The sequence below is a fragment of the Coregonus clupeaformis genome, chromosome 26 (genome assembly GCF_020615455.1).
Source record: "Coregonus clupeaformis isolate EN_2021a chromosome 26, ASM2061545v1, whole genome shotgun sequence".
In the NCBI taxonomy this organism is placed as follows: domain Eukaryota; kingdom Metazoa; phylum Chordata; class Actinopteri; order Salmoniformes; family Salmonidae; genus Coregonus; species Coregonus clupeaformis.
The window spans coordinates 25,808,100-25,828,113 of record NC_059217.1 but is presented as its reverse complement, the minus strand read 5'-3'; the positions used below and the strand labels follow the sequence as shown (position 1 = coordinate 25,828,113).

General features: G+C 42.8%; 1 protein-coding gene across 3 annotated transcripts in view; it reads right to left on the bottom strand.

Annotated features, from left to right (window-relative positions):
• LOC121540224 (neuroligin-1-like) overlaps nt 1–20,014 on the bottom strand; it is a 325,848-nt gene that overhangs the window by 244,087 nt on the left and 61,747 nt on the right. For all 3 annotated transcript variants that reach the window (XM_041848913.2, XM_041848912.2, XM_041848914.2), the window contains exon 2: nt 2,955–3,813. In XM_041848913.2, the coding sequence (XP_041704847.1) occupies nt 2,955–3,462 (508 nt within the window). In that variant the 5' untranslated portion in view covers nt 3,463–3,813. The remainder of the gene's footprint in view (nt 1–2,954; nt 3,814–20,014) is intronic.

Sequence of the window (20,014 nt, the reverse complement as noted above, 5' to 3'; positions counted from 1 at the left end):
GCCAGTTTGCTACAGCAGGAAAATAATCCTGCAGCAACAGGAAATGTGAATTTTTATGTGGCTTATAATGAATGGACATTTTTGTAGGGGTTGATACATTTTTCATTAGGGCAAATCAAGTCTGAAATTTCAATGTGGAAATTACAAACTTTAGAAGACCTTTTAAAACTCAAATACACCACAAGTTTACATTTCCTGCTTTGCAGGAAAATTCTCAGCAACAAAAGATCCTATATCTGTATAAAGGATTATTTCCAAGGACTGCTGTGTGTTATTGTAACAACTGAACAGCAGCTCATAGAAACCATGCCCAAACCGATTATAGAGCTGGCAGAAAGAGCTTCATTTAAGCTTCACCAACATTCCCCAACCACACAGATTCATTCCAAATCAGCTCTGCAGCACACTCTTCGAAAAAAGGGTTCCAAAAGGGTTTGTCGGCTGTCCCCATAGGATAACCCTTTTTGGTTCCAGGTAGAACCCTTTTGGATTCCATGTAGAACCCTCTGTGGAAAGGGTTCTATATGGAACCTAAAATGGGTTCTTCAAAGGGTTCTCCTATGGGGACAGCCAAATAACTCTTTTAGGTTCTATATAGCACCTTTTCTTTCTAAGAGCGTACCCTCAATGTTGATGCAAATTCCGAGAACAACCTAACTAATATCTTACTGGATGGGGAGTACGTGTTCATGTCTTATTCTGACAGATGAGAGCTGGTAAATCATAATAGTGCATAATACTATGTTAAGTCAAAATGCTGCTGCAAATTACTACCGCATCAAAGATATTCGTGCAGAGTGGCATATCTTCTATGTTTGAATATCAATGGATCAAAAGATGCACTCATGTAGAAGGACCACATTATCACAGTTTAACCTGAATTACCACCAAACACTCAGCTTCAAATGTGCCCAAAGGAACAGAATATTGAATGAATACCAACCATAACTGAAAAGATCTGCAGTATTACAGAGGATGTAGAGGATGAACTAGCTCTCCTCTGTAACAATCAATGTGACTGAGAAATTCTCATCTGTAAAGTTGAAATCCTATTAACAATGTGGGCTGGAATTATGATAAATAGCCTACTAACAAACATATAAAAGAGAGGCACAAAACATGACTCTTTACTGCATTACTGATGTCACTGAGGTCTATTGAGGTCTAAATGTATTTGTAGGCAATAAGAACACTTGGAGATAGACAATGTGGCAAAACACAGTAACATATTAATTGCAATTTTTACATCATAAAGTGAACATTAAAAATAGAAAATATTAAAAGGTGTTATCAGCCACTTCATGGCCTGCACTTGCTGTATCATATGGGGGGGGGGTCATGTGACATCTGTCATACTGTCATTTATGTGTTAAGTGGGAGGGGGACAACATGGTGGCTCTGACTGGCAGGAAGGGAGGTCAAATGATAAGGCAAGGAGGAACAGGCAGAGAGGGGGCATGTTATGACAGGATTAGTTAGTAAAGGTAAATTGGGTATATACACCCCTTAAAGAGATTGGAGCTATATGTTTACAAAATACTATATGTGTGACTACCTTTGGGTATATCTGTTTAAGGGACTAGCGGACTGCTAGTGGGGTGGAATATCTGAGATGATATGGGAATATGTTGGCAATGCTTTAACAGTGTTGGAGCCTGATATGCCAGAACCCAGATCTACGGAGGGGAGGGGAGGATGGTTGGAGAGGGATTGCCCTGCCCTGTGTTTGGAGAGAGGACACAGAGAGAGGATGTTTAATGAGCGCTCCCCGTGCCTCCTGCCTGCCAGAGTGGCTGCATTAACACCACACGCCTTATCAAGGGCACTGTCACCGGCCCTGAGAGGCACACTGAACTGCCACTCTGCCAGCCAGCAAGCAGAAGAGATGGAAAGAAGGAAGGAGAAAGAGAGGGAGGGTGGGAGGGTGGGAGGGGGGAGCCTAGAGGACATTATCTTGATGAAGCCATGATCGATACAGCCAGAGCAAGCCAATGGAACAGAGATACCATCCCTTTTAATTGAGATTAGACTCTGCAAGTTCACCGTGTGCCCATCTAATTTAAGAGTGGCCGTCGTCTCCCCACAGTTAACTCCTCACACATGTCATCAATTACAGGAGACTCTCTGACCTAGGACCTGGCAGCCAATCAGAGTGCCCCATCTCCTCTCCTCTCGGTGGAGCACTGCCTGGGGAGGGGAGACTCCTCTCTCTGGGGCCCCATGCAGCTGGCTCTTTTGGGGCCCTTCTCTGTTTTCGGTGTTATTTATTCCAGTATACATACCTCCTTGTCTACATATTTTCTTGCCCGGTTTCCTGGCACATTCCTTCGATATTCTTTTTACTGTAAAATGAATAGAAGACTAAAAAATAACATGGAGCCCCGTTAAGTACAGTTGGAGCATGCAACACCACTATCTGAGTGTTGAGGAAGGAGAAAATGAGTTAACAAAGAGAGTTGCTCTTACTGGCTTAGTTCATGAATCAATCAGTCAGTGAATCAATCAATAATCATTATTTACATGAGCTTCCTCCTTGATGAGCCCTATTCATTGTGCCTACACACAATGGACAGATGATGTCAGTCAGGAGTGAGGAGGAAGAGGAGGAGGAGGAAGAGGAAGAGGAGGAAGAGGAGGAAGAAGGGAAAAGAGGAACCAGTCTCACCTGAATGGACGTGCTGTGGTGGACAGGACGATGTGCGTGTGGGAGGAGGGATCAGGAGACTGATGAACAGCCGCACACTTACTCACAAACTCACACACACACACATACAGAGGCGCACACAGAGGCACACACACATACACACTCACACACATAAAAGCAGTGTGATGCACGTAAACATGCAGAGGTCATGCTTTTCACTCTATTGTCAGCACAAAACAGACAGGAATATATTTAAAAAGAGGTTGTTGGTTTAGGTCTGTTTTCCCTTTTGGTCCGGCTGTTAACTCACCATCCTCAGTGGGAACATATATGTTTAAGAAAAGGCAGTCCTCGCTCTGGTCCTGTACGTAAGAAGACACTATCTCCAGGTTGTTAGTAAACCACACAGGCAGCATGACGTCCGGCAGACGCCCCTCCACGATGGTCTGGGGGCAGACCGGGGCGAACTGCGTAGCATTGCGGACCTCCGGCCAAGAGATGGGCAGCTCCGGGGGCTGGAAGCGCCTCTCGCCCGTGGGGGGTGCGGCATAAGGCACCCCCAGGAACTGGATGACGGGTCCCAGGATCTCATTGTTGAGCTCCTTCTTGACGCCCCTCAGTTTGCCATAGACGGTGGTGACCACGGGGTCCGTCTCGTCCAGTTTCTGAGAGGCCGTGACCAGGGCCTGCTGTGCTAGGCTCAGTATCCACAGCAGGAAGGTGAGATCCAGGCCCAGACCCAGGCCTACGCCCAGCCGGGGCTGCATGGCCCTCCCCGCAGGGTACAGCTTCAGACAGCCAGGCCTCTGCAGGGGCATGCTCCCTCTGCCACACCAGTAGACACACACACACACACTAAAGAGGCTAATGACACCACAGCGCTAGCAGCAACAATCCACTTTAGATCCACTCACAGGAAGGGTTACAATCAAAGGCAAGGTATCAGGCCTCCCAAACGTGCGGCTGTCAAAAAGTTCAAAGGCTCTTCGCATAGCAAGTACTCCCCATTGATTTCACACTGGCGGAGGCGACATCTTCACTTGCCGATATTTTTCAGGCCGCATCCTATTGACAATCCTGTTTTCCATCCTGGCAACGCAGGCAGGGCAGCCATTTGCAGCAGGTCTTCCACAGATAAATCAACTCCAGTCAGGGCGTGGGTCTATATCCTGCAGGAAATAAAAAATAATTAATTAGTGCTAAGGTGAAGGGAAGAAATATGAACAGAGAAGGACCTTATTGGCTGTTACAATCTGGCTGTGTTCCCAACAAGCAGAGCACAGGGGAATCACAGTCTGCCTAGTGACACTTCATCAATCATGTGCAAACAGACTGACTGAGTGACTAGGTACTAGTTACGGGATCCCTCCTCCTCCTCCAGACCTGGGAGGGACAAAAATACTCTATCCCAGTTATGACAGTATTTCTCTGGAAAAAAACATGAAAACATCATCTTAGAGCATCCGCATTCGTATGACGAGAGCACACTTTAAACATGTTTACTCAACAAGGAGAGTGATGTTAATGAAGGAAATATGCTCAGATGAATAACAAATAAAGTTGAAAACCGAGCCTTGAGGGAATGCGACATGCTGACTTGCTTCTCCTCGCATATTAAAGCGACAATTAGCAGTTGAAACAATAACACAGTGTTATTTGGGTTATTTTGAAACTGTTTCAATAAAAAGCTAAGGGGTGGTGCTGGAGAAATGTAACCATTCTCAAAGACAGAGCTATGGATGCAAGGAGTGACTATACATGATATCAAAATTATAGTTTTAACCAGGGGCGCAACTTTTCACTCGAGACGGGGGGGACATTCTGAAATTGCATTTTTGTTCCCCCCAGTTTTATCATTGGAATGTGATACAAAACAAGGCAAAGGTGTGCTTTAGGACGATGCGGACGCCTCCGGGTGGTCGGGTAGGCTGTTTGGAGTGTGTATCCGACTGGATAAAAAATATATATATGCATAAAATAATAAGTTATGTCCCACTTCTAAAACCAATGTTTTGAAACTATACAGCAGGGTTCCCCAACTGGTGGCCCAGGGTTCCCCAACTGGTGGCCCAGGGTTCCCCAACTGGTGGCCCAGGGTTCCCCAACTGGTGGAGTGATTTTATTCGGTTCTGAGCAAAAACAAATATATGGAAAAAAATATCCAAACATTCTGTTAGCGCATCCACATTTGTATGACTAGAGCACACTTTAAACATGTTTACTCAACAAGGAGAGTGATGTTAATGAAGGAAATACGCTTACGTGAATAACATAATAAAGTGGCAAACCGAGCCTTGAGGTAAAATGTATATCTGTTGTTGTTGTTGTTGTTGTTGGACATAAGACTGTAAAAACATCAGCAAATCAGCTCCGTGATTTTAATTTTGGAAATATGTTTCAAAGTATTCCCACGCATAACGGAGAGTTATATGTGATTGTATACAAATGTAAGCAATGTTTGAAATTATTATGTTTTAGTCAAATATTATATCTGTTTGGGCTTCTTGTGGTCAATTTGCAGTCTACAAATTATTTGTAATTATGTTCTGGGTCCCTGACCATCCGCTCAAGCATGATTTCAAGCATACTTCCTAAGTTGTGGCAAAATGACTTAAGGACAACAAAGTCAAGGTATTGGAGTGGCCATCACAAAGCCCTGACCTCAATCCTATAGAAAATGTGTGGGCAGAACTGAAAAAGCGTGTGCGAGCAAGGAGGCCTACAAACCTGACTCAGTTACACCAGCTCTGTCAGGAGGAATGGGCCAGAATTCACCCAACTTATTGTTTGGAAGCCTGTGGAAGGCTACCCGAAATGTTTGAGCCAAGTTAAACAATTTAAAGGCAATGCTACCAAATACTAATTGAGTGTATGTAAACTTCTGACCCACTGGGAATGTGATGAAATAAATAAAAGCTGAAATAAATCATTCTCTCTACTATTATTCTGACATTTCACATTCTTAAAATAAAGTGGTGATCCTAACTGACCTAAAACAGGGAATTTTTACTAGGATTAAATGTTAGGAATTGTGAAAAACTGAGTTTAAATGTATTTGGCTAATGTGTATGTAAACCTCTGACTTAAACTGTATCATTAAAGTCCACAAATTGATGTAGCAACTGCAGATTGCCCCTTTAACTGACTACTTCCAAATTGATTGAGGAGAGACTTTTCAACCATACAGTACGGTACGTAAAACATATATTTCAAAGCTATATTTGTATCATCCTCTATAGAAAACAAGTGTTAATGAGGAATGGGAGATTGGTTTTTAACTGGAGGAGACTCTCTCTCTCTCTCTCTCTCTCTCTCTCTCTCTCTCTCTCTCTCTCTCTCTCTCTCTCTCTCTCTCTCTCTCTCTCTCTCTCTCTCTCTCTCTCTCTCTCTCTCTCTCCCCCCCCCCCCTTCTCTCTCTCTCTCTCTCTCTCTCTCTCTCTCTCTCTCTCTCTCTCTCTCTCTCTCTCTCTCTCTCTCTCTCTCTCTCTCTCTCTCTCTCTCTCTCTCTCTCTCTCTCTCTCTCTCTCTCTCTCTCTCTCTCTCTCTCTCTCTCTCTCTCTCTCTCTCTCTCTCTCTCTCTCTCTCTCTCAGTGAAGACAGTGTCAGGCGGATTCAGATCAGCCATTCATTTAGTCCAGCACATGAACCCAGCGACAGATCTCCCAGCGCAACACAAAGCAGGTTTATGTCCTCCCACAATGGGACTCTTGTCCTCAATATTACTGTACCGGGTCCGCCAAACACAGACCCACAGACACAGATTCACAGAGTCACAGACAGAAGCAGAACAGGCACATCATTCAGAGACAGTGTGTGTGTGTGTGTGTGTGTGTGTGTGTGTGTGTGTGTGTGTGTGTGTGTGTGTGTGTGTGTGTGTGTGTGTGTGTGTGTGTGTGTGTGTGTGTGTGTGTGTGTGTGTGAATATACAAGAATACTGGGTTGGAATAGAGCTATATATATCCCATACTAAATATAAATAAAAGGCTCTGCGTTGGAGGAGTTTGGCAGTCCTCTGAGTTTCAAACCATCCCAGTCACGGCAGATTAGATGTCCTTGTGTGCCCAATGGTAATATTTGCAGTCATTTCTATTTTGTCTATAGCCAAACATATTAATTACTGGCATCACTCTCATTTCAACCCTCGCAACAAAACCATCTTTCAAAACAAATCGCATCTATTGACAGAGGCATACAAATGATATGCATCCAAACAAATGCAAAGCACTCTGCGCCCTGGAATAATTAGGCAAACAGATAAACAGAGGAATAAAATGAAAAACCTCCAGCATTGATTGTGTACTGTATTGTTAATGAGGCTATAAAACAACTGTGAGGTTTTTACAATGGGGCGGCTAAGAAAAACTGCACATGGGCCTCGCTGCAAGCCTTGTCATTTCTGACACACAGCCAAATATTTAGATTGCAGACAAATAAAAACCAAGGCTCTAATCTGAACTCTTTATTTTTTCAGTCCAGGAGGGGCTAGGTTTGGTTGGAGCGATGATTGCTGGCTGGTCAGAGCAAAACAGGATTTGGTAACATTATTGTGCTGCACAGTGTGAGCGGTGTGAGGGAGATTAAGTGAATGAGTGTGCACAGAGGATGAGATTTGATTGTGTACTTTAATCTCTACAACAATCTAACTCAAACAGGCCTATGCTGAGAGGAGTTTAGTGAGGTCTCTCCCAAAGCTAAATCTCTCTGGGGTGGTAATGTACCGTACACATACCACTAGGGCAAAAACCTACGGTAGCTACCTTAACACCCTGTAATATTTTTCTCATACCTACAGCATAACAGAAGTGTCACCCTGATGCAATTTCAATCAAGTGAAACAGAAATACAATCCAATACTATCCTGTATTTCCATGTTTTCCTTCGAGACAATTCATTCTCAATCCACTGTCCTACCTTTTCCTAAAAATGGGGACAGAAAATGGTTGCAATTTTGCCTCCAATGTCCATGCTTTCTGTGTGTGATTAAACTCTTCCAGGTGTTGAGAACAAATTTCACACGTGGCCAGGATATCCATTTAACAAATCCTTTGAAAATCCCCTGCTTAAGGACCCTACCATAATAAGCTCAGCGGATCAAGCATAAAGAGGTGATCTATGAAATCAACCTTGCCATTTATTTTGCATGTGGAGTCATTCATTTATCATCCTGTTTTTCCAACTAAGTTTTTTTCATGTTTATTTCTTGTTTCTTTCCCAGAGTTCATGGTGAGGCATCCGTCATGCAGATCCCCCGCAGGGACTTGTCCCAGTGTGAGTCAAATCACTAACCCACTCAGGGACCCTGCAGCCAAGTTTCAATGCTGAAATAGGAAGCATTGAAATGGGAAGCAATGTTATGACTTCATACTATGTAGAACTATGTTATTTTTCTTCAGTTTTAGACAATATATACATGATGCATCACAATACGTCATCACCACATTATTTATTACACTATTAATATACTGATGGGTCTAAGGGTGGCAAAATACCACAGATAAGGCATGGATATACATAGACTGAGAGACGATGGTAGAGGAAGAGCGTTTAATGAGGTTCAGCACATTTCCCAAATAGGAGCCATTGGAAGGTACCCGATTATATAGAGGTGTACTCTGGAAAACAAACGGCCTATTATTGGAGCCCAAGCTGTCAAAAGTAGAGAACATACAGGCACAAAGCAGAGTTATGGAGGCAGTCAGTCAACAGACTAAACCTTCCATCACTGTGTGGTTTACTTCAATGCGAGCTACCGCTGACATTAATGATCTCATTTCACCTCCAGTAAGGCTTTTGGGGAATTTGTAGTCGGCTGCTTATGACTATTTCAGTGGATATGATTAGCCAGCAGGTCCGCCGTGGCCAGAGTGTGATTTGGGGACTTTGTGGTGTTACAGTGGGACGTCGCTGTGATTTAAGAACACAAGTCGGAAATCTCCTTGGCGCTCGTAAAAAATGTTGCGCCGTTTGTTACAATGCCCTTTGTATCACCACCCTTTAGTAAAACGTGTCAGTCACGTTGTGAGGAAGCAAGTAACTAGAGTCTCCAAGCTGGGGGAAATCCCAAGGCTGGGGTTATTAAAGACTGATGAATAAGTCCAGTATTCACGCATGAATAAGAAGAAATCTACAATCTAAATGCAGAAGGAAATTATGATGAAGAAACAATTATGATCATATTACAAATTACCGGCACCAATATGTTTACTACTAATAAAAAATTATAGAATGCTTACACCAATGTTATCATCCATTACAAATGGTAGCAGTAGTACCGTAATAGTACTAGTATCCACCATTTAGGTTTTCAACCATTGCTACCATCTAAATTATGGCTAATGACAGTTAACAAATTCCAATTTACTGCTTAAGTCCCTCTGACTCTATCAGGTTCTTGTGTGCTGTCATGTCACATCAACTCTCAGTGCTCTGGAGCACTGAGAACATGGAGGAGTTAAACTGTAACGGCAAGCCATGAGCGCTTCACACTGCACACACACACAGACACACACACATATGACGTGCAGTGCCCAGCACACGCCTGCAGCCCGTGGCGGAGCACTGAGGTGCATGACGTGGCTGTGCATTATTCATCCTGCTCTACTCCCAGCGTCTGCAGCGGCCCCAGCCAAGTCCTGCATCACACTGCACACTACAGCCTACATACACTAGCCCCTACACTACCCCCTTACCCTTCATTGGCCCCCTCAAGGAAGCCTCCTCCTCTGGTCTCACATCCCCACATTACACTATTTACCAGGATGCTGAAGAGCATCATAACTGGACAGCTCCATGCGTGCTTCTACTTAGCTAATCAGGTCAATTCTCTCAAATCAAATCAAGTGCATTTCATGTGGGTGTCAACACTGGACAAAATATTGCAAGAACAGCCAAACAAAACAATGCAAGAAAAGGGAATACAAGTTGAATAAACATTGATAACACAATCAATTGAGAAAGACAGGGGCAGGAAGCGAGTAGGGGTGGTAGTGGCAGGGGCTGTGATCAGCATTGTGATGTTGATCATAGCCCTTGTTAGAGCCTGACTGTATTTCGTTTTCATAATTTCACCACATTTATGCAGCATGGCTGGATGGTTGTGTGGGAGGGCATCTGTTTTTCCCCTCCACTTGGTTCACCTGGCTGCCATCTTTGTGCCTTCTTGCCAGGGGTCACAGCTGAAGCAGCAGTTTGGCGTGAAAAAATAAGAAATGGAAAAGCTTCCTGGCTGCTCTCCGAGAGTCCCTATGCTCAGTGAGAAACACTACCTCCCACTCTCTCACTTCAGGGCATTGAGACCAGGGCTGATCAGGAGGATGTGTGGGAAAGTCATTATCATACATTTTGAAAAATGATAAACTCCACTATTAGATCATATTTTCCAGTAATGTAAATGGAGCGGGCTCTCCCAGCCCTGCTCTCCCGGGGCAGACAGATCTTACGGCTCCACTTTAGCCCACCCCTAGGTTCCAGGGGTCCTCCTCAAATTGGTTTACATCAAAAGCAATAATTAGTTACTTACTGCAGAGCTCATAGGGGACTTGGATGCCCTCAAGGGCCAAGCCTGTGAGCAGGGGAGAGCCTGCACTCTACCAGTTTCCCCTGGTGGGAATCAAACTTGGGTTTGGTTTCTTAATGTGCAAAAATAGAGGGCAAAACTTTCTTTAAGAGATATAAATGAGGCAAAACTTCAGTCAAATCATATCAAATCAGAATGTATTAGCCACATGCTTCGTAAACAACAGGTGTGGACTAACAGTGAAATGCTTACTTAAGGGTCCTTCCCAACAATGCAGAGAGAAAGAAAATAGAGAAATTATTTAAAACACGTAATAATAGATACACAATGAGTAACGATAACTTGGCTATATACAAGGGGTACCAGTACCGAATCGATGTGCAGGGGTACAAGGTACTTGAGGTAGATACAGTGAGCTCCAAAACTATTGGGACAGTGAATTTTGTTGTTGGTGGTCCTGGATACCAGGGAGCTCAGCCCAAGTGATGTACTGGGCCACACACAATACCCTCTGCCATAAATATGTCACTGTCCCAATACTTTTGGAGCTCACTGTATGTACACTAACAGTCAAAAGTTTGGACACACCTACTCATTCAAGGGTTTTTCTTTATTTTTACTATTTTTTACATTTTAGAATAATAGTGAAGACAACAAAACCATAAAATAACACATATGGAATCATGTAGTAAACAAAAAGGTGTTACACAAATATATTTAATATTTGAGATTCTTCAAATAGCCACCCTTTGCCTTGATGACAGCTTTGCACACTCTTGGCATTCTCTCAACCAGCTTCACCTGGAATGCTTTTCCAACAGTCTTGAAGGAGTTCCCACATATGCTGAGCACCTGTTGGCTGCTTTTCCTTCACTCTGCCATCCGACTCATCCCAAACCATCTCAATTTGGTTGAGGTCGGGGGATTGTGGAGGCCAGGTAATCTGATGCAGCACTCCATCACTTTCCTTCTTGGTAAAATAGCCCTTACACAGCCTGGAGGTGTGTTGGGTCATTGTCCTGTTGAAAAACAAATGATAGTCCCACTAAGCCTAAACCAGATAGGATGGCGTATTGCTGTAGAATGCTGTGGTAGCCATGGTTAAGTGTGCCTTCAATTCTAAATAAATCACTGACAGTGTCACCAGCAAAACACCCCCACAACATAACACCTCCTCCTCCATGCTTTACAGTGGGAAATACATATGCAGAGATCATCCGTTCACCCACACCACGTTTCACAAAGTCTCAACGGTTGGAACCAAAAATCTCAAATTTGGACTCCAGACCAAAGGACACATTTCCACCAGTCTAATGTACATTGCACTTGTTTCTTGGCAGTTATCTTCTTATTATTGGTGTCCTTTAGTAGTGGTTTCTTTGCAGCAATTCGACCATGAAGGCCTGATTCACACAGTCCCCTCTGAACAGTTGATGTTGAGATGTGTCTGTTACTTGAACTCAATGAAGCATTTATTTGGGCTGCAATTTCTGAGGCTGGTAACTCTAATGAACTTATCCTCTGCAGCAGAGGTAACTCTGGGTCTTCCATTCCTGTGGCGGTCCTCATGAGAGCCAGTTTCATCATAGTGATTGATGGTTTTTGCAACTGCACTTGAAGAAACTTTCAAAGTTCTTGAAATTTTCCGGATTGACTGACCTTCATGTCTTAAAGTAATGATGGACTGTCATTTCTTTTTGCTTTTCTTGTCACAACACAACTGATTGGCTCAAACGCATTAAGAAGGAAAGAAATTTCACAAATTAGCTTTTAAGAAGGCACACCTGTTAATTGAAATGCATTCCAGGTGACTACCTCATGAAGCTGGTTGAGATAATGCCAAGAATGTGCAAAGCTGTCATCAAGGCAAAGGGTGGCTATTTGAAGAATCTCAAATATAAAATAGATTTTGTTTAACACATTTTTGGTTACTACATGATTCCATATGTGCTATTTCATAGTTTTGATGTCTTCACTATTATTCTACAATGTAGAAAATAGTAAAAATAAAGAAAAACCCTGGAATGAGTAGGTGTGTCCAAACTTTTGACTGATACTGTACATATAACTAGGATTAAAGTGACAGATAATAAACAGTAGCAGCAGCATACGTGATGAATCAAAAAAGTTCATGCAAAAAGGGTCAATGCAGACATTCCGGGTAGCTATTTGGTTAACTATTTAACTAACTACACTACATAACCAAAAGTATGTGGACCTGCTCGTCTAACATCTCATTCCAAAATCATGAGGATTAATATGGAGTTGGTCCCCCTTTTGCTGCTATAACAGCCTCCACTCTTCTGGGAAGGCTTTCCACTAGATGTTGGAACGTTGCTGTAGAGTCTTGTTTCCATTCAGCCACAAGAGCATTAGTGAGGTCGGGCACGGATGTTGGGCGATTAGGCCTGGCTCGCAGTCGGAGTTCCAATTAATCCCAAAGGTGTTTGATAGGGTTGAGGTCAGGGCTCTGTGAAGGCCAGTCAAGTTCTTCCACACCGATCTCAACAAACCATTTCTGTATGGACCTCGCTTTGTGCACGGGGACATTGTCATGCTGAAACAGGAAAGGGCCTTCCCCAAACTGTTGCCACAAAATTGGAAGCACAGAGTCGTCTAGAATGTCATTATATGCTGTAGCGTTAAGATTTCCCTTCACTGGAACTAAGGGGCCTAGCCCGAACCATGAAAAACAGCCTCAAACCATTATTCCTCCTTTACAGTTGGCACTTTGCATTCAGGCAGGTAGCGTTCTCCTGGCATCACTCCAGATAGCGCGTTTCACTGCTCCACATTGAAAGTCACTGAGCTCTTCAGTAAGGCCATTCTACTGCCAATGTTTGTCTATGGAGATTGCATGGCTCTGTGCTCGACTTTATACACCTGTCAGCAACGGGTGTTGCTGAAATAGCCGAATCCACTAATTTGAAGCGGTATCCACATACTTTTGCATATATAGTGTATTTAGCAGTCTTATGGCTTGGGGGTAGAAGCTCTTCAGGGTTCTGTTGGTTCCAGACTTGGTGCATCGGTACCGCTTGCCGTGCAGTAGCAGAGAGAACAGTCTGACTTGGGTGGCTGGAGTCTTTGACAACTTGTATGGCCTTCCTCTGACACCGCCTGGTATAGTGGTCCTGGATGGCAGGGAGCTCGGCCCCAGTGATTTACTACCCTCTGCCATATAGTTGCCATAAAAAAGCGGTGATGCAGTCAGTCAAGATTCTCTCAATTGTGCAGCTGTACAACTTTTTGAGGATCTGAGGGCCCATGACAAATCTTTTCAGCCTCCTGAGTGGGAAGAGGCATTGTCATGCCCTCTTCATGACTGTGTTGGTGTGTTAGGACCATGATATATCCTTAGTGATGTGGACACAGAGGAACTAGACGGTCTCGACCCACTCCATTACAGCCCCATCGATGTGAATGGGAGCGTGCTCGGCCCTCCGTTTCCTGTAGTCCACGATCAGCTCCTTTGTCTTGCTGACATTGAGGGAGAGGATGTTGTCCTGGCACCACACTGCCAGGTATCTGACCTCCTCTCTATAGGCTCATCATCGTCTATGATCAGGCCTATCACCGTTGTGTCGTCTGCAAACTTAATGATGGTGTTGGAGTCGTGCATGGTCGTGGGTGAACAGGGAATACAGGATAATCCTGAATGAATCGTAAATAATGATATTTATGAGTCTGTAACTTTCTCACTCATCATTATTCACAATTCATTCAGGATTATCCGTAATCATGGTAGCATCCACATTAATGTAGAAGTCTTTAGAAACATATTCTACTCTTATTTACAATAAAGGTGACTCCAAAATGACACAATACATTATTTACCATTCATCTCTATAGGGCACAAAATAATCTGAAACACAACCAAAACAAACAGCAAATGCATCCAACAAATTAATATTAGAGATCGCGCATCAGCTGTTATTAACAAAGAGACACACACCACCCCCCTTGAGCTTACCCGACGCTCCCATTCTGTCCTGCCAATGCATAGAAAAACCAGCTAGAATATTATCCATGTCCTTGTTCTGCCAAGTTTCAGAGAAACATAGGATATTACAGTTCTTCAGGTCCCATTGATAGGACAGTCTCGAACGGAAGTCATCCAGTTTGTTCTCCAGTGATTGTACATTCGCCAATAGAACAGAGGGTAGAGGCGGTTTATTTCCTCACCGCTGTAGTTTCATCAGGGTGCCCCACGTCGGCCTCTATATCGGCTCTTTCTCTTCCGAGTTTGCAGGATTAGGGCCTGGGGTGAGCAGTATGTCCTGCGCCGCTGACTCATTGAAGTAAACATTTTCATCCAAATCGAGGTTAGTGATCGCTGTTCTGATGTCCGAAAGCTATTTTCGGTCATAGGAAATGATGGCGGAAACATTATGTACAAAGAAAGTTAAGATCAGTGCAAGAAAACACACAAAATAACAGAATTGGTCAAGGAGCCCGTAAAACGGCCGCTATACATTCCAGCGCCATTCTATTCAGTGGGGCGTTTGTGCTGTTTATTCTCTATATGAATCCAGTATTTTTTCACTTTGCTCTGGCTTTCTGCTTTAAAAGCCACCCCCCTGACAGAAAGGACAGGTGTCTATGTGCAAACACAGAGCCTAAGTGGGCTGAATTGGGAGGTGTGAGCGCTGCTGTGGCCCAGCTCTCTCTCACCTTTAGAGCTGCAGGACTCTGATCGATTGACTTGAGAGGTCCTTTCACTCCAGCAGATGTGGAGAGGTGGGAAGTGGAGTCCTGACTGCGGCACTGCCACAGGACCCCAAACGAGAGGGGGCGAGCAGCAAGCATAAACTGCACTCCTCACAGGGAAAAGTCCATTACGGCTGTTTAGCTTTGTCTTGCTTTTTCTGGCATGTACTGTGCTCCACTTTTCATGTGTTTTGTTTTTGTTTCCCCAGGAAATGGACAGAAAAAGTGTGAAAGGACTGGGTGCCCTCTGAGGTGAGAACCTGAGTCATCAGACCAGAGGGTTGGTCAGGTGCCACAAGAGTGCTCTGTGACTCTGTACACTCATTAGATGGGGTGCTCCAACGTCCCTCCACTGGGTACATGCATGCACGCACACACACACACTTCAGACCTGATTAATGCCCCATTTCAGGGCTGAGGCTGTCGTTGCACCCCATTTCCCACCTCAGATCAGTCAAGACACAATGAACTGACTGAAAACACAGCAAATGGCCACTAAAGCTCTCATGTTGACAAGAGGAGTGCATCAGTCCACTTGAGCTTAAGAAACACTGTGGGGGATAAATAACCAGCAAATGGCCTGAAATGACTGGTTACATGAAAAACCAACTTCCGTGGCAAATCCCTAACACCTTCCATGCCACAGGCCACTCACAAAGCCCTCTTCAGATGGGCCATTTGGAGCCCATGCTAGAAAATATGCAAAATATGCAGGCAGTTCCGAAATGGCCCCAAATTAAACAATACTGTCTGCCATGTTAGAACTTGATACAGAAACCTTCACAGCAATCATCTCATGAGGAAAGGGTAGCAGATATCTGCCATAGTCTCCATCCCATAGCAAAAGATACACTGTAAAAAAATAAACGGTTGTCTTTACATTAATTTACTGTCAGCAACGTTGGTTTAACAGTAGATGACTGTATGTACTGTTAAACCAAAGTTTGTTTGTAATATATGGTAATATACTGTACTTTTTTTTACAGTAACTTACAGGTAACTGGCTGCAAGTAAGTTACTGTAAAAACAACAGGATTCTTTTTTACAGTGTAGTATTGCTGTATACTGTACTCACAAACTATCCCTTCATTTCTTCACAGAATTCCCCTCTAGATCCCTATAGGGTTGTAGTATGGTAATACACAATCCCTTTACAGGTGTGCCTCCTACATGCCTATTAGCTTGTGGAATTATTATTTCAAATTAAAAGTCACACTGTCTGACTGTGATTATGTGCAAATATTGTCTGGGCAAGCTGTAAAGGGAAATATTTCCCTCATAAAATAAACAATCAATCTAAAATAGTAGTATAAAAAGAAAATCTGATAAAGGTTCGCATTGCTTTATAAATGACCAGACAGAAAATATATTCTGTACAAAGACATACAACAGTTGGAAGCTCTCTGCCAATAATTGTAAACAAAATAGTATTATTCCAATTACAGTTTGCCTATCTGACTTTTTTTGTGACAACAAGAGAATTGAGCTAAATAATGCATGAGACCTGAAGTCAACATTCTGTACTTGAACAGGGGAATGGGTTGGGGGTTATCTTTGTATGCATTTCTTTGATTGTTTTGTTTGTACCTGTAACTCCCCCACCTCGAAAAAAAAAAAAGTATCACGACAAAATTAAATAAAAAGTTGGTTAGAAAAAAAAAACATACCTGACACAACAGGAACACAAAAAGAGTCAACACTTCCATTATTTATGAACTAGCTCCCTCCCATGTACAGAGTGGGTAGCTGAGTTGGAGGCTGCCAGGAACTAAAGGACAGTAGACAGCCTATCGTAAGGAGCTCTAACCTTTCAGGCTACTGGTGTGACACTACATCAATGGTCTAACAAAATTGTTGTATGAACTACTGCACTTTTAGATGCTGCACATGTAAAAATATATATATTCACAGTAGCCTAGGCAATATTCAACATCCTATCCCTTTGTTTCATTTACATTTGGCTATGAGGCACAGGCTACGCCTACTATACAACCCTCAATTTAAGTGAGTTGAGTGAGTCATGATCATATCTTTACCCAGTGGGCATATGACGTGATAAATACCTATTTTTCAGGTTGAAATCTGGTTGGGACGTCTTATAACCAGATCACAACCAGATTAAGTCGTATTTTTCATGATATAAGTCTTACTTTGGTTGATATCTGATTTTTGGTTGAAATCTGATTGAACTGCTGACCAGTTACCGAAATGCTACTCAATTAATAGACACCAATCTTTATAAACGTCCATAGTGTTTGTGGGCCATGCACCCATTGGATATAAGACACTAGAACAAATACAATTATTACAATTGGAGTAATGTTCTTTTTCAGCAGGGTTTGCATGATACAGCTTAGCACAGTAGACAAACAACAGCTGGCAGAGCGCAGCAAAGCGGGTTAGGGTCTCGTGGCATACTGTACCCAGTCAACAAGCTGAGCTCGGGCCTATTGCATTTGCGACTCGGGGGACTCAGCATGGACTCGGGCTTCATGTCGGCCGAGCTCTTCCTGAGTCCGGCAGAAACATATTACTCTGGCATCCAGCTAATGGTAATCGGGCCGAGTCCACTTCAGCTTATCCGGCCCGATTAACTTTTTCAGGAGTAGGGCCATTTTAGCTTTTTATTTGGCAGGTGATGAAATACCAATTTAAAAAAACATAGAAATGTGATATATTTCCTTCAAGTCATCAAATTTGCTAGGTCATTAAAAGTAAAAATGTGTGACAGTCTCTGCGGTCCTCTAGCTATCAGAGATGGTCCCTAATTTAGAGAATCTCCGATGCTTTTACTACAGGCTATGGCAGTGGTTTTCGTAGTTGCAGTCCACCCAATTGAAAAGTAAACATTCACTACCATAACATTTGTTCTAGGCTACCAACATGTAAGATAAACATGCAAAATAATACAGGACACCCTTACAAAAATCCACTACCGTTAAAATGAAGTTAAACTGCAGTACAATGACATAATGCTTGTTTAATTAACGATGCTGTGTGTGATAGCTTGCTGTGTGTGTTGGGTTCTAATGTTAACCTTTTATCTGTGTTAGCGAACTACACTGTTTATTTCACTTCACATTTTCTTCTGTTCCACTGAATGTTGTTTTGATGTTTAACACATAACACATAGGCCTACGGTATGTATTTTATTTCAATATCCTGCTACAATCCACCAGGATTTACAAAACCCTATTTTTATGGCATTTATTCCATTCAATAATTAGTCAACAATTATAGCTCCTGAATTTGACCCTGACAATATGACTATTATATTTTCCCTTAAAGCTTTTAAGCAATTAACATAATGCATGCAGTAATTGTATTTACATTTCAGTAGCTAAATAAGGAGGTAGGCATATCAGTTCCAGCTAAAACTTGAATTGGAATCTGTGCCTCCCTTGCAGTAATAGATCTCTGCGCACAGGCAGCCTGTTTGCTCGGGTGCATCGGTCTACATTCCATAGGGCCGTTGGGACAGAGCGCCCAGTAGGCTACACAACAACACAGCTAGAAAACAACAACAGTTTCTTGCAATTTACACAAAACAATTTCAAAAAGTTTTCACTGCTAAGTGGTTGTCCCTGTTCTCATGCATTCTTGTTTTAATTTTTGCAAATAAAGCAGTGGTTTGTTTGGGAGAAGAATGTCAAGGAAAGATTTGCTATCTAGCTAATGTTAGAAAACTTTTTCAGCTGGGTAATTTTAGCTCGCTAACGTTAGCTCTCTGGCTAATCCTCCATGGACATGGTACGTTTTCAGTTTTACCTGTTGTAACGTTTTGACATCTTGATACAGTTGAAGTCGGACATATACTTTGTGCATGACAAAAGTAATTTTCCCAACAATTGTTCACAGACAGATTATTTCACTTATAATTCACTGTATCACAATTCCAGTAGGTCAGAAGTTTACATACACTAAGTTGACTGTGCCTTTAAAAAGCTTGGAAAATTTCAGAAAATGATGTTATGTCTTTAGAAGCTTCTGACAGGCTAATTTACATAATTTGAGTCTATTGGAGGTGTACCTGTGGATGTATTTCAAGGCCTACCTTCAAACTCAGTGCCTGTTTGCTTGACATTATGGGAAAATCAAAAGAAATCAGCCAAGACCTCAGAAAAAAGATAGTAGACCTCCACGAGTCTGGTTCAGCCTTGGGAGCAATTTCCAAACGCCTGAAGGTACCACGTACCACAGCCATAATACCGCTCAGGAAGGAGACGCGTTCTGTCTCCTAGAGATGAACGTACTTTGGTGTGAAAAGTGCAAATCAATACCAGAACAACAGCAAAGGACCTTGTGAAGATGTTGGACGAAACAGGTACAAAAGTATCTATATCCACAGTAAAATGAGTCCTATATCGACATAACCTGAAAGGCCACTCAGCAAGGGAGAAGCCACTGCTCCAAAACCGCCATAAAAAAGCCAGACTACGGTTTGCAACTGCACATGGGGACAAAGATCATACTTTTTGGAGAAATGTCCTCTGGTCTGATGAAACAAAAATAGAACTGTTTGGCCATAATGACCATCGCTATGTTTGGAGAAAAAAGGGGGAGCTTGCAAGCCGAAGAACACCATCACAACCGTGAAGCACGGTGGTGGCAGCATCATGCTGTGGGGGTGCTTTGCTGCAGGAGGGACTGGTGCACTTCACAAAATAGATGGCATCATGAGGAAGGAAAATTATGTGGATATATTGAAGCAACATCTCAAGACATCAGTCAGGAAGTTAAAGCTTGGTCGCAAATGGTCTTCCAAATGGACAATGACCCCCAAGCATACTTCCAAGTTGTGGCAAAATGGCTTAAGGACAACAAAGTCAAGGTATTGGAGTGGCCATCACAAAGCCCTGACCTCAATCCTATAGAAAATGTGTGGGCAGAACTGAAAAAGTGTGTGCGAGCAAGGAGGCCTACAAACCTGACTCTGTTACACCAGCTCTGTCAGGAGGAATGGGCCAAAATTCCCCCAACTTATTGTGCGAAGCTTGTGGATGGCTTTAAACAATTTAAAGGCAATGCTACCAAATACTAATTGAGTGTATGTAAACTTCTGACCCACTGGGAATGTGATTAAATAAATAAAAGCTGAAATAAATCATTCTCTCTACTATTATTCTGACATTTCACATTCTTAA